This window comes from Suricata suricatta, chromosome 10 (genome assembly GCF_006229205.1).
Source record: "Suricata suricatta isolate VVHF042 chromosome 10, meerkat_22Aug2017_6uvM2_HiC, whole genome shotgun sequence".
Lineage (NCBI taxonomy): Eukaryota > Metazoa > Chordata > Mammalia > Carnivora > Herpestidae > Suricata > Suricata suricatta.
Genome location: NC_043709.1, coordinates 36705190 through 36719032, shown reverse-complemented (window position 1 = coordinate 36719032; position 13843 = coordinate 36705190). Strand labels below are relative to the sequence as shown.

The 13843-nt window shown below is 35.3% G+C and overlaps 1 protein-coding gene across 1 annotated transcript in view; it reads left to right on the top strand.

The window, feature by feature from the left end:
• Positions 1-13843, top strand: part of PTPRQ (protein tyrosine phosphatase receptor type Q) — a 194975-nt gene that overhangs the window by 64476 nt on the left and 116656 nt on the right. The window contains exons 20-24 of the mRNA XM_029954974.1: positions 3972-4140; positions 5592-5882; positions 6139-6414; positions 6775-6926; positions 10342-10483. Of these exons, the coding sequence (XP_029810834.1) occupies positions 3972-4140; positions 5592-5882; positions 6139-6414; positions 6775-6926; positions 10342-10483 (1030 nt within the window). The remainder of the gene's footprint in view (positions 1-3971; positions 4141-5591; positions 5883-6138; positions 6415-6774; positions 6927-10341; positions 10484-13843) is intronic.

Genomic DNA, 13843 nt, shown 5'->3' with positions numbered 1-13843 from the left:
ATTTGTGTTTCCCTGATGATGAGTGATGTTGAGCATCATTTCATGTGCCTGTAGGCCAAACGGATGTCGTCTTTGGAGAAGCGTCTGTTCATGTCTTCTGCCCATTTATACTGCTGCCCAGTATAGCAGCACTGTCAACAATAGCCAAAACATGGAAAGAGCCTACATGTCCATCACCTGATGAGTGGATCAAGAAGATGTGGAATATATATACAATGGAGTATTACATGACAATGAGAAAGAATGAAATCTGGCCATTTGTAGGAAAGTGGATGGACCTTGAGGGTGTCATGCTAAGCAAAATAAGTCAGACAGAGAAGGTCAGATACCATATGTTTGCACTCACAGGTCTAACAGGAGACCAGGAGAAACCTAATGGAGGACCAGGGGGAGGGGAAGAGGGAAAGAGAGTTGGGGAGAGAGAGGGACGCAAAACCTGAGAGACTATTGAATACTGAAAATGAACTGAGGTTTGAAGGGGAAGGGGGAGGGGGGAAAAGAGGTGGTGGTGATGGAGGAGGGCACTTGTGGGGAAGAGCACTGGGTGTTGTATGGAAACCAATTTGACAATACACTATTTATAAACAAATGGTGTCACACCAAGCTCCCCTGGAACTATGTACTGTAGGCCACTCTAATGAGTCCGATCTCCTTGTGCCACAGCTGAGCCAAGTTGTATTTTCCAGGCCAGCCTTGGTTCAAAGTCCTAGTCCATGCACTTTTATGCTACCACAGATGAGATGTACTTGCTTTGGTGGCTGGCTTCTTAGGGGGAGGGATCAGTTTCTCTTTGGTCATGCTGGGATTCTCGCTGCTGCTGCCCGAGGCGCAGGGCGCTGCCGGAAATGAGCTACGGGCTCCTGCAGCGGAAGCGCGAGCCCAGGCCTCCACCGCCACCAACACCCTGCCAGGATCGCATAGGGGTGGGGATATTTTTTCCCTGTTGGCACCCGGGATTTGGAAATCACGCAGCCAATGCTGGAGGTGAGATGCGCCGTGGAAATGAGGTGTGTGTTCCCACTCCTGCAGCTGAGGTCAAAGTCAGTCCCCCTGGTGCTGCCGCTGAGGCCGCTGACTCCCCCGAATCCCTTCCAGGATGGCGCAGGGCTGGAAGCTGTTCTTTCCCTTGTGCCACCCGGGTTGGGATTTGGGCTACCCAGCGGTTATATACGGAGTGAGAGTTTCTCTCTGAGCACGGTTAAACGTTCTTTATCTCTTCCCCAGAGACAGTACTATGAGCCTGTTCAGTTTCTCTTTTCCCTTTGTCTCTCGGGCTCTGCGCGCTTGACCTGTGTTGGGCTGGGTCTCCTTCCTCCCCTGCCCGTCTGGGGCTGGCCCGTTTTCCAATCTCCCCAGTTCACACTCACACACTCAGGTATCTTTGAGGCTGTCTTCTTTCTGGAGTCTGTATTTTCTCCTTCCGCTCTTGCAGGTGAGAGTAATGTCCTTCTCAGTTCGATAGATGGGGCAGACGAAATTTACAGAGCTCCCTTCCTCTCCGCCATCTTGACTCCCCCCCCCTCCGCGACCAACATTATTTTTGATACTCAGTTATAATTTTGGAGCATTTGAGTTTGTGGGAAAGTGATTTCTCCTTCTTCTAATTTGGGGAATTTAATCTCTCTGTTCCCATTGTTCTTTCAATTGTTGTACTTTGGGCTTAGTATAGTGTATTAACTCTTCTACATTTTCATTTTCACCCACTTATGTCATATCTCCTCCTGTACCTGACATAGTGTCTTATTATATTTAAAAAATGCTAAATGAATACTGGGTGATTAATCAAATTTGAAAGCTTTTACTAAATAACTTCTGGCTGCATTTATATACACAAAGTGGCAAGTCTTAACTAGGTAATTTGAGCTGAAAGACTTTTTTTAAAATAAATGACTGAAATAATCATATGGATAATTGATCTAATTCCAAATTTGGTCCATATCTATGCATGCTAAGACACGTATCCATCAGGAATGGCTTCTGGGTGATTCAAAATAATTCATTTCTAAATAGTCATCAAGGTGATAGGTAATCAGAATAAATTTAATAACAAAGAAAAATTAAAATTTATGCCAAAAAGCTATATTAGTATATTTTTCATCACATCCTCATGTCCTCATGACTTATTTATTTTGTAACTGAAGGTCTGTACCTTTTGATCACCTTCATCATTTTGCCAACCCCCTCCCATCCTACCCCTCTGACAAACACGAATCTGGTCTTTGTATCTGTGAGTTTGGGTTTTTGGGTTTATGCTTGTTTTAGATTCCTCATAGAAGTGGAATCATATGGTATTTGTCTTTCTCTGTCTGACATATTTTAGTCAGAATTATGTCCTCAAGGTTCATCTTCATTGCAAATGGCAGGATTTCCTTCTTTTTAAATGGCTAAATAATTAATTACGTTAATATTTTGAGATACGTTATGTAAGCTGGTTGTTCCTTGTTTAAAATAGATGTGTTGAAAGATATTAAAGTTTACAGACCATATTTTTGTGGGGTTGTTATATTGTTTTAACTTATCTGTCCCAAAATAAGCAACCACAAAATTGAGGTAGGTATTTTGTTACACTCATTCTTCCCATCCTCTCCACCAAATACTGGCAAAAGAACCACAAAACTGGGGCCCCTGGGTGGCTTAGACAGTTTAGCATCTGACTTCAGCTCAGGTCATGGTCTCACAGTTCATGGGTTTGAGCCTCAAATTGGGGTCTTTGCTCAAAGCTTAGAGCCTGGAGCCTGCTTTGGATTCTGTCTCCCTGGCTCTCTGCCCCTTCTCAGATCGCACTTTGACTCTCTCTCTTGTTCTCTCAAAAATAAATAAACATTAAAAAACCCCCCACAAAACTTTGCTGTATTTAATGTCTTGATACATTATACAAACATCCTAACTGTAAACTTCAGACAAATTAATTACTGTAAGTTTTCCATATTAGTCAACTAATTGCCATTTATTATTTTTTGTGGCCAGATATGATATTGTTTTATGTGTTTCATATCATCTAATCCTTAGAATCTCTCTGTAAAGTAGAAATAATTATTCCCATTTTATAGTTGAGGAAGGAAAATCTTTGAGTTTGATGATTTATTGAGAGCTACTCTGCTAGAATTAAATTTAGGTTTATAGGATGCTTAAAAGCTTTGTATGGTTTGGAGTGATTGAGCTTTCTTGATGTAGACTGGCATCATTACATTAATAATATGGATATCCATACTATTAGTGGATTTATTCATACAATTTCCTACATAATTTTAAGTCTGTTTTCTTTTATTTTAGAATTGATATTTTTGACTGTGTATTTTGTGTTTAAAATATGATCAGAAAGGAAATTATTGCATAAGTAAATTCCCTCATTACCAATAAATGCCTTAGGAAAAATATAAGTAGGAATCACAAAAAAATTTTTAAATTATTCTTACTCCATATATAATAAAGAAAATGCATCTATCTGACTTCCCAGTTCTCCCCATGATTGTAGGGGGGAAAAAGCCCCATTAAAATGAATAATAACCATTTGAGTTCAGAGAAAGAGGTGAATACTTTCATAATTTCTTCATCATTAATAGGAAGAAAAAAATCAAAGTTTTTGTAATACTCATAAACTTATTAAAATATAGTATAAAGGTTCTGAAAAATATTTGAAAGTTTTATAAGGAAAACTGACACTGATTAGCACAGTTGTAGCATTTAACTTGGCCACTGGGCCTTCTCCGTAAGCTGGAAGTTTCCCCTCGTTCCTATTCTGTATGTTAATTTTATGATTAAAACTGCTACCACCTAGTCCTCTTTTAGCACACACATATTTCCAGTTTAATTATTGCACTAAAATTTTTACATTTATTTTTCTCAAAAATTAACATTTTAAAATAAAAAGGGATAGCCAATTCACAGATTATAATTATTTTGAAATTATTTGAAATCATGTATACTAAAATTACATTCTGAGCAATTAAAACAATATGTTTATTTTTCAGAATTTTACACTCCATGAAGTAACCAATGACTTTGACAATATGACCGTATCTGCAATAATAGATAAACTGGCAATATTCAGCTACTATACATTTTGGGTGACAGCAAGTACTTCAGTTGGAAATGGGAATAAAAGCAGTGACCTAGTTCAAGTATACACAGATCAAGACAGTATGTAAACAAAAAGCGTTTATTAATCTTTAGAAGGTTTAATTTAATACTTTATTTCAGAACCTTTTTCTATTTGTATATATTACTAGTAAATCCTGTAATTTATTTAGGCACATTTAACTAGTTTGGAAATGCATTTAATATAACTGTAAAACTGTTAAATAAAACAGCCTTTTCTACTTATGGAAACTGCTACCATTCATGAAATTTCTGTGCCTTTTATTGCTTTAAAAGATGTCACAGGTGTCCAGTTGTAAGCATGAAAAATACTGTTGCATACATGGATGGTGCTTGTCCGCTTGCTTTCATCTAACGATTTTTCTTTTAATCTAGCAACTTCTTTCTACGTCAGCCTTTGAATCCCCATAGGACCCCATACAGCGTCTTTGTTCTTATTATGTTTTTGACTGACTTCTATCTCAGAATATCTTTACTTTTTCTAACTCTAGAAGTTTTTTGTATACAGATTCAGCAGTATCCTGTTTCTGAGTATTCAGAAAACTATAATGGTTGAGGCACTTGATGTTTTAGGTTTCAGCTTCAAGAATACAATGATCCATAAATCATTGCCTCTTCTTGTGGTTGTTTCTGGAGTCCATTTATTTCTTAAAGACTAGTCTCTTATTGAGAAATGGTATTGACCTAAACTTCTGCTGAGAATTAAGATTCTGTGTTTATTGTCTGAAGATTGCAAATCGACAGACACAATATGTATGAGTGAATGCTTTTGTTGTTGGAACAACCTTTTTAATAGTCTACACATTGATCAACAGAATAAGATGATAAAAGACGTGAAAATGTGCTTGCAGAGTATTTGGCAAAGTAAATTTTTTAATGCGATATGTGGTCAATATCATTTCAGGCATTCTTTAAATGCAGATATCTCCCCATATTTTCACCAGCCTGTAAGTGTTATCAGTGACTACTGTAGAACCATGAATAATAAATACTGTGCACTGTTCTAGGTGAAAGGTCCTAGATCTGATATATGTACAGTAACGATAATCTTTAGAAGAAAGAAACTGAAAATACTACTTAGATCATATAAATTATCAAAATATTGAAATATCTGAATATATATACACAGACATATATATGTATATGTATATATATATACATGGATAATCATACATGTGTGTATATGTATATATATATATATATATATATATATACATGGATAATCACCATGTTGTAAGAAAGAAAAGAGAATATCATATAAAGCAGTTCTCACACATATTAAAGATGACAGGTTTATATTTTGAATCATTTTTATATAATTATTTTGTAATGCTATTTTATAATAGATGATATTTATTACATCTGCATTTAAACAGTGTAAGAGCTGATGATATAGTAGATGCATTTCAACAGTTATCCTCAGTTTGTCAGTTTACTTCAGTTTTATTTAAGGTGACTGATAATTTTTATATTTTGCACATTACCTACCATAGTACCTGAAGGGTTTGTTGGAAACCTAACTTACGAGTCCATTTCATCAACTGCAATAAATGTAAGCTGGAGCCCGCCGTCTGAGCCAAATGGTCTAGTCTTCTACTGTGTTTCTCTGAGCCTGCAGCAGACTCCTCGCCATGTGAGACCCCTTCTCGTTACATATGACAGAAGCATATATTTTGATAATCTGGAAAAATACACTGATTATATATTAAAAATCACTCCATCAACAGAAAAGGGATTCTCTGATATCTATACTGCCCAGCTACACATCAAAACTGAAGAAGATGGTAGGCTGGACCCTTTTATTGCCTATTAAGCTGTTTTCTTATTTACGTTGCTTTCTGATAGAAAACATTATTCTTATAATTCTATAGAGTCTATTTGTTCTCAAGCAACTAGCTTTTCAATAAACATAATAAGCTCTATGTTTTTTAAAATTAGAATAATGATCTGCTAATGAAAATGTCCCATTATTACTAAAGCCTCTTCTTTTTAATGCTAATTCTCTTTTGTTTCATTTAATATTCTTTTTTTCTTTTATAGTCCCAGAAACTTCACCAATAATCAACACTTTTAAAAACCTTTCCTCTACCTCAGTTCTCCTGTCATGGGATCCCCCAGTAAAACCAAATGGTGCAATAATAAGTTATGATTTAACTTTACAAGGACCAAATGAAAATTATTCTTTCATTACTTCTGATAACTATCTAATACTGGAAGAACTTTCACCATTTACATTATACAGTTTTTTTGCTGCCGCAAGAACTATAAAAGGACTTGGTCCTTCCAGTACTCTTTTCTTTTACACAGATGAGTCAGGTAAGCCCGAATCCAAACCTCTTCAAATGATTTCTCTCTCTTTTTAAGGAACAGCATGGAAAATGAAAAGATATTCAATTATCTGTTTGTCACAGGCTTACAACTATTCATCTACTTGTTGCTGAACATTTTTTAAAAATTCAAGCCTTAGAACAATGTGCTTGTTTAAAACTACTTTGGAACTACTGAGTTTCAAGGGTAAAAACATAGCTATTGGTGCTGTTTATTTCAGAAATGTGATCATTTTAGGAATCTTTCCTAATAATGTCTTCAAGAAGCTAGAGTCACGATAATATTCTTATTAAATATCATTTACTAAAAGTGTTATGAATATAAGTTTTATAATGTGTTTTCCTGCAGTGCCTTTAGCACCTCCTCAAAATTTGACTTTAATCAACTACACTTCAGACTTTGCGTGGCTGACATGGAGCCCAAGTCCTGTTCCAGGCGGTATTGTTAAAATATATAGTTTAAAAATTCATGAACATGAAACTGATACTATATTTTATAAGGTAGGTTAATTATAATAATACATGTTAATTTAAAAATTCAGAAATTGAATTAAAATCATTTGACATGCAGAGGAAAATGGACTGCTTCAAATTAAACAAGGACCTTCTTTTCAATATTTTTTCTTACAATGTAAGGATGTTTGTGGAAATAACAGAAGACATTTGTCAGATATGGAAGCTGAGTACTTTGTAGAGCAATTTACATAAAATTTACAACTTCTAGATATTTGCAAGTTAACAAATAATTACATTATTTTATTAATGCTGGAAAGTATATAGTAATTTTTTTCAGACTATTTAACAACTGCTATTATCTTAAAAGCAATGTATTTCTATTAGATGTTAGAAATATACCAAGTGAATGTCTTTAACCTTTTAAGAAAAGTATTTCTACTGGACTTCTGCTAATCTTGCCTGATAGAATATAATCCCACACTAATTGGTCTTTTAAATATATCATTATTCTTTTCCTCTCAATGCTAATTAGTTTGCAACACTGAACACTCTTTCCCTTTTCCATTTTTAGGTTCTAGAATCAATGAAAAGCACCCAAGTTACAGATATAACAAAGGATCTCAAAAAACTTGTATGATTTCTACCATTTAATTGCCAAAATGTTACATAACTAGCATTTATTTAAAAAAGTGTTTCTACTTTTTTCCCCAAAGGCAATGAAGTACTGGAATGCTCTTATTTAGTTACAGCAAGAAGAGTGAAAAAAAACCTCTGCAGTAAACATTGTCCCAATATTATATACATTACAATTTATTGCTGATGGTAAAACATTTTTATAACATGTGTATCTTGCAAAGTGAATAGTAAAAATCAAAAGCAGTGATTAAGGTTATGGCATAAGGAACAATGACTTTCTTTCTGGAAATCAAGACATTACTTTAAAATCTGATGGGCTGAGTGGAATTTGAATTATAGTACTTCATAAATATGGAATCTGTTCCCCAGAAGTGTGAAATTCCATTAATGATGCTAAATCTCTAGGCCTCTACTATCTATCCCTGGTCTAATCTTAACATTTTCTCATTTTTTATTTGCTTTGTCTGTATAAGTCACTGAGAAATGGATATCAGAAATGAAAAAGCAATAATTTTTTTTACTGCGATAACATTTTTTGAGACTTAATGTGTAGCATTAAGGCAGCTGCTTAACCTCTTCTGACTCAGTTTTTTGAAGTGCAAAATTGGAGTTATATGGATGCATACATTAAAAAGTGAGAATTATAAGGGCAAATCTACATCAAGCATTTAGAATAATCTTCAGCATATGATAAATGTGTTAGCTATTGTTGTGTTATACCTCATTAAGAAAAGATTTTTAAAAATCCATCTAGCATTGCCATAGCACTAAAGAAAGGACAGTATACCTTTACCTAAATATGAGAATAAGTTATGACTCTTAGACTTCCTGATTTTTCAGTGGAAATGTTACCATTAAAATGTTGCTAATAGCAAACATATCTTGATACCATAAAGTATTAAATATAATACTTTTGGGGTGGAAGGAATAGTTTTTCTTGACTTACTACTTTTAGTTACTCCTTTTTACACCTGTTTTCTCCTCCGTCAATTTTCATAGTTTTATTGCCTTCTAAATTCCTTTGAATATACTTCATGCCACCTGTTTTCCTTTACTAAGGTCTAGTTTACGTGCTTTCCTCCCTCTGTTTAGCTTTCTCTGATTTTCCTTAGGTCTTCACCTCCCTTTACGTCCTATCAGTTTCTATTATTTTATTCTTTTTCTTTTTATCCTTTCAAATTATATGTGGGTTTGTGGAGGCATAATAATTCCAGAACCACTCCAAAGATTCCTGCCATTATAGTCAATCCAGTGGGTCCACATGGAATCAGTTAGATCCAGGTCTTCTGGTAACTTCGGTCACTCACAAATATAGAGAGAAATTGTTTATTCTGTAAAAAGTTCTGTTAAAATATGTTTGGAAATATTCTTTACTCATGTCTCCCTCTTACATTTTACTCTTATGTAAATCTGGTCACTATATAATAAGCTGCTCTCACATTTTTTGTTATAATTTTGGGTTCAGTCATTGCTCTGGATACAAGCCCTTCCTAATCCAAGTCAAAATTTACCTGCATTATGTCTTATTTCTCCTCAGGAAATATTTGTTTGTAGATTTCTTTTATTAATATAAAAATTCCTTGATGACAGTGACCATATATATCTTATATTTGTATCTTTATAACCTTCTGGTTATCTAATAGTATTCTTTATAAATAATAAGCATGGAAGAATGAAAGGATATAGTGTAATACAATGAGTCCCTAAAGTATGTCAATAATTTGGGATATTAATTTAAAATATACTTTAAGTGACCTGTGAGGTAGTATTCTTGCTAAATTTCTGCTACTGAAATGTTGAATAGATAAGTCAAAGTGGTTTATATTTTGGTTCTGTTAAACTGCAGTATTTTTTAAATTATACCATTATAGGAGATGTTGTCTTCTCTTTCTGTAAGGGTAACAGATTAGTCTTGACTGATCTCTCAGTTATGACAATTATCTTTGAATGAATACTTTATACTTAATGGTAAATTTTTCTGTGAGAAAGCATATCCTTTTTGAGCAGTTGTGATAATTGTTTTGTTCCTTTTTTTTCATTTTCCTGAGAGATTGGGTAAAATTAGAAATTTAGGAGTTGTCTGGGAAAACTCAAAATTTAAGCTTCATGAGAGAGGAGAATATGTTGTATTCCTAATGCCTAGCATAAAGTAGCTAATGAATAAATTATTTTACAAAGAATGTCACTGGGTATTAAAAAATGACTCTAGGGGTGCCTGGGTGGCTCAGTCAAGTAAGCATCTGACTTTGGCTCAGGTCATGATCTCGCGGTTCATGAGTTTGAGCCCCGCATCCGGCTCTGGCTGACAGCTAGCTCAGAGCCTGGAGCCTGCTTCCGATTCTGTGTCTCCCTCTCATGATGTGCCTCTCCCACTCACACTCTTTCTCTCTCTCTCTCAAAAATAAATAAACATCAAAAAAATTTTTTTAAATGACTCTGGATGAATTCAAGAAAAATCTACTATTGCTGACCACAGATAGGTTTGATTTAAATTATAGACTTCAATTTTTGCAAATTTAAAGAAAGTAATCAGTATATAATTCCAAGTGTCAGGGTGACAGCTAGAGCTACAAAATTCTAGAGTTAAAAAGAAAATTTAAAAACATGGCCATTTTGGGATTCTTCAGAGTATCCTGGTCTGATTACTCCCTGTGGCACAAAGAAAAAAAAAGAGGTTAGTATTTGTTTTACTTTAACTGAAAATGCCCATGCTTATTAAATCATAAGTTAAATATGGAAGGCATAACTTCAATGTAATAAGATATTTCTTTCAGTTACAAATTTTGGCGATGCATCATGACAAAGAATTTTTTCTGCCTTCCAGAATGTTTCGGGCGTTCACACTGAAGCCCAGCTTGTGGGGCTGGAACCAGTCAGCACCTATTCTGTTAGCATATCTGCCTTTACGAAAGTCGGAAATGGCAATCAATATAGTAATGTAGTAAAATTCACAACTCAAGAATCAGGTGAGATACAATGTTTGCTCCTAAAATGTTTCACTTTGTATTTACACTTTTCCCATCCTTTCAGTTTATATGAAAGTATCATTATTTAATAGTACATTCAAATGGAAGTTGCATTTCAGTGCTTTAAGAGTAGGCTGGGTCTTGTCTGCAATCAAATCTATCCATCAATCGATTGATAGATACATGTGGTTTTTCCTTTTGAACTGAGGAAGTTGAAATGAAGTTTAGGAACAAAGCACGTTTCTAGATATCTGTGGAAAGTTACCTAATTCTTGTTTTTATAAAATGATTTTAAATTCCAGTTAGTTAGCATACAGTGTGACATTAGTTTCAGGTGTACAACGTGGTGACTCATCATAACACTGTGCCCTCCTTAATCCCCATCACCGTGTCACCCATTCCTCCACCCGCCTCCCCTCTGGTAGCCATCAGTTTGTTCTCTATGGCTAACAGTCTGTTTCTTGGTTTGCCTCTCTCTCCCTCTTTTATTTCCCTTTGCTCTTTGCCTTGTTTTTAAAATTCTTAGTATCAACTGAGACAGAGGGGATGGTGGGTAGGAGGAGAAAAGAACCAGTTGTCACTTTTAACAGGTTGGTTTATATTTCCATGAAATGATAGCAATGACTTTTTAAAGAAGATGTATTGTAACATGTGAAGGGGATTATGAAGACTATGAAATACCACTGGTCTAATTAAACAACCTTACATGTCACATGCATGCCGTAGCTCACCTTTGTGTATGTGCTGGATAGTTTTCATGCGTGACCTATATAATGGGTGGTTTAGAAATGCATTTTTCCTTTTCTCAACCAGACCATATGTTTAAAGGCACCTCTTCCTCACTTTTTTCCTCAATGATTATTGAATGAACTTAAGATCTTGCTCCAGTTACTTTTCTTCTGTACTTCTAGATGCACTTCCTCTTCCTTTAGTGAATCTCTAAGTTGAAATTGGGAGGCACTCACTGATAAATTAATAATTTTTACATTAATTTATGAATACATAAGACTTTTTTCATAGCATGCCTATAAGACAAGGTAAGAAAATAGTATTTATCGTGGACAGAAGCACATGCTTTGAAGTCAGAGTGTCTGGATTTGAACCCAAGCTCTATGACCTCTCAGCCATATGGCCTTGCAAAGGCTCATGACTCCTCTGAGCCTATATGTTCTTAACTAAAAAGAAACACATGTTAGCAGTAGCCACCTATAATGTTGTTGTAGAAGTACATTTAGTGCTCAAAAAAAATTACTGTTGCCCCTATTCTCATATTACATCTGAGGAAACCATTATTCAGGATGTTTAGATTAAAAGATATGAGAAAGTTAGTAAAGAAACTGAACTAGAACATCAACTTCTGACATCTAGTGTAGGGTGGACATAACTGTAGGAAATGTATATTATAACTGATAATTTGTGTATTATATACAAATGCTAAACTATAAAGAAAAAAACTGTTTTAACAATAAATAAATGTGTTGGTTTAGTAAAAATCAAAGCTAATCTTGTAGACAGTAAACTAATAAATATTTTTATCAATAAAATAAAATTATGCACATGCCTCAATTGGTTGAAGAAAAGATAATTTTCAACTTTAAGCATTAAATATCAGCTGTTTAATTAATTGTTTTAGATTCACAGAGTCAGTGAAATAGACAAAAATCCAGGTTTATAAACTAAACTTCAGCAATGTTATTTTATGAAAATATTATTGTATGTTTTTGAAAATAAGAAAATAATTAATAATATTTAATAGGCAGAACCCTGGATCTGCTGAAAAATTGTCTTTTTAAAAACTCTAAATGCCACACATTCATCCCTCTAAGTATTCTTCTTTCCTTCTGTTTTACAGAGGAAGAAGATTTGTAAAGATAAATTTAGGACAGGGGAGAGAACTGTAAGCAAATCAAAGATTATTTGAACTTGAATATTCTTTAAATAACTATGTTTTACATAATGACATCAAGTTGTTTCACGACTTGTTTGTGATCCACAAATTGACTACATATGAATTTTCCTTGTAGCATCCTCTCTAGACTATAATAAGAAAGCTATGCTATCATTAGGGGACATTAGGTAATTACTTTCCATGGGAAGTAGCTAGTTTCTCCAGTCTGCATTCACTTTGGTAGGCTGGGGACTGCCCTTCAACCAGGTGTACCCTTTGAGAAATTGGCTTGCTTCCAAGTAAATTCAGGGAACTTCTGGAAAAAAGTTGGAATTAAAAACTGAGACTGATTTAAATGTTCCCTCCATTGAATTTTTTTTTTTTTTCAAAAGCAAAGGGCTTTATTACGGGCTTATAAGCTCACCGGGCCTAAGCTCCGGCTCACAGACTTCACCAGTGCAGTGGATCCCTGCTGAGAGCCCCGAACAAGGGCTGAGCAGGGTTTTTATGGGGTTTAGGAAGGGGGAATTACAGGAAATTGTGACATATGTACAGTGATCCAATCATTATCGCATAACATCATTGGCAGCAACTTGAACCATACACATTGTTTAGAGTGTTGGCGGGAACCAATCACAATATTTAGAGTATTAACCAATTACAGAGTGGACCCAGGACCCTCATGTAGGGTGTAACTAGCCTTAAGCAATAAGTGATTATCTATAGCTTCTATCTCTAGGCCTGCCCTTAGGAATGTTAAGCATTTATGCTGGGTGCTTCTGATTGGGTGACTCTATTGAATTTTATTTTATTTTATTTTTATTTTATTGTCAAATTGGTTTCCATACAACACCCAGTGCTCTTCCCCACAAGTGCCCTCCTCCATCACCACCACCTCTTTTCCTCCCTCCCCCTTCCCCTTCAACCTCAGTTCATTTTCAGTATTCAATAGTCTCTCAAGTTTTGCATCCCTCTCTCTCCCCAACTCTCTTTCCCTCTTCCCCTCCCCCTGGTCCTACATTACTTTTCTCCTGTTCTCCTGTTAGACCTATGAGTGCAAACATATGGTATCTGTCCTTCTCTGCCTGACTTATTTCGCTTAGCGTGACACCCTCGAGGTCCATCCACTTTCCCACAAATGGCCATATTTCGTTCTTTCTCATTGCCATGTAATACTCCATTGTATATATATACCACATCTTCTTGATCCTCTCATCAGGTGATGGACATGTAGGCTCTTTCCATGTTTTGGCTATTGTTGACATTGCTGCTATGAACATTGGGGTACATGTGCTCCTATGCATCAGCACTTCTGTATCCCTTGGGTATATTCCTAGCAGTGCTATTGCTGGGTCATAAGGGAGTTCTATGGATAGTTTTTTGAGGAACCTCCACACTGTTTTCCAGAGCGGCTGCACCAGGTTACATTCCCACCAACAGTGTAGGAGGGTGCCCGTCTCTCCACACCCTCA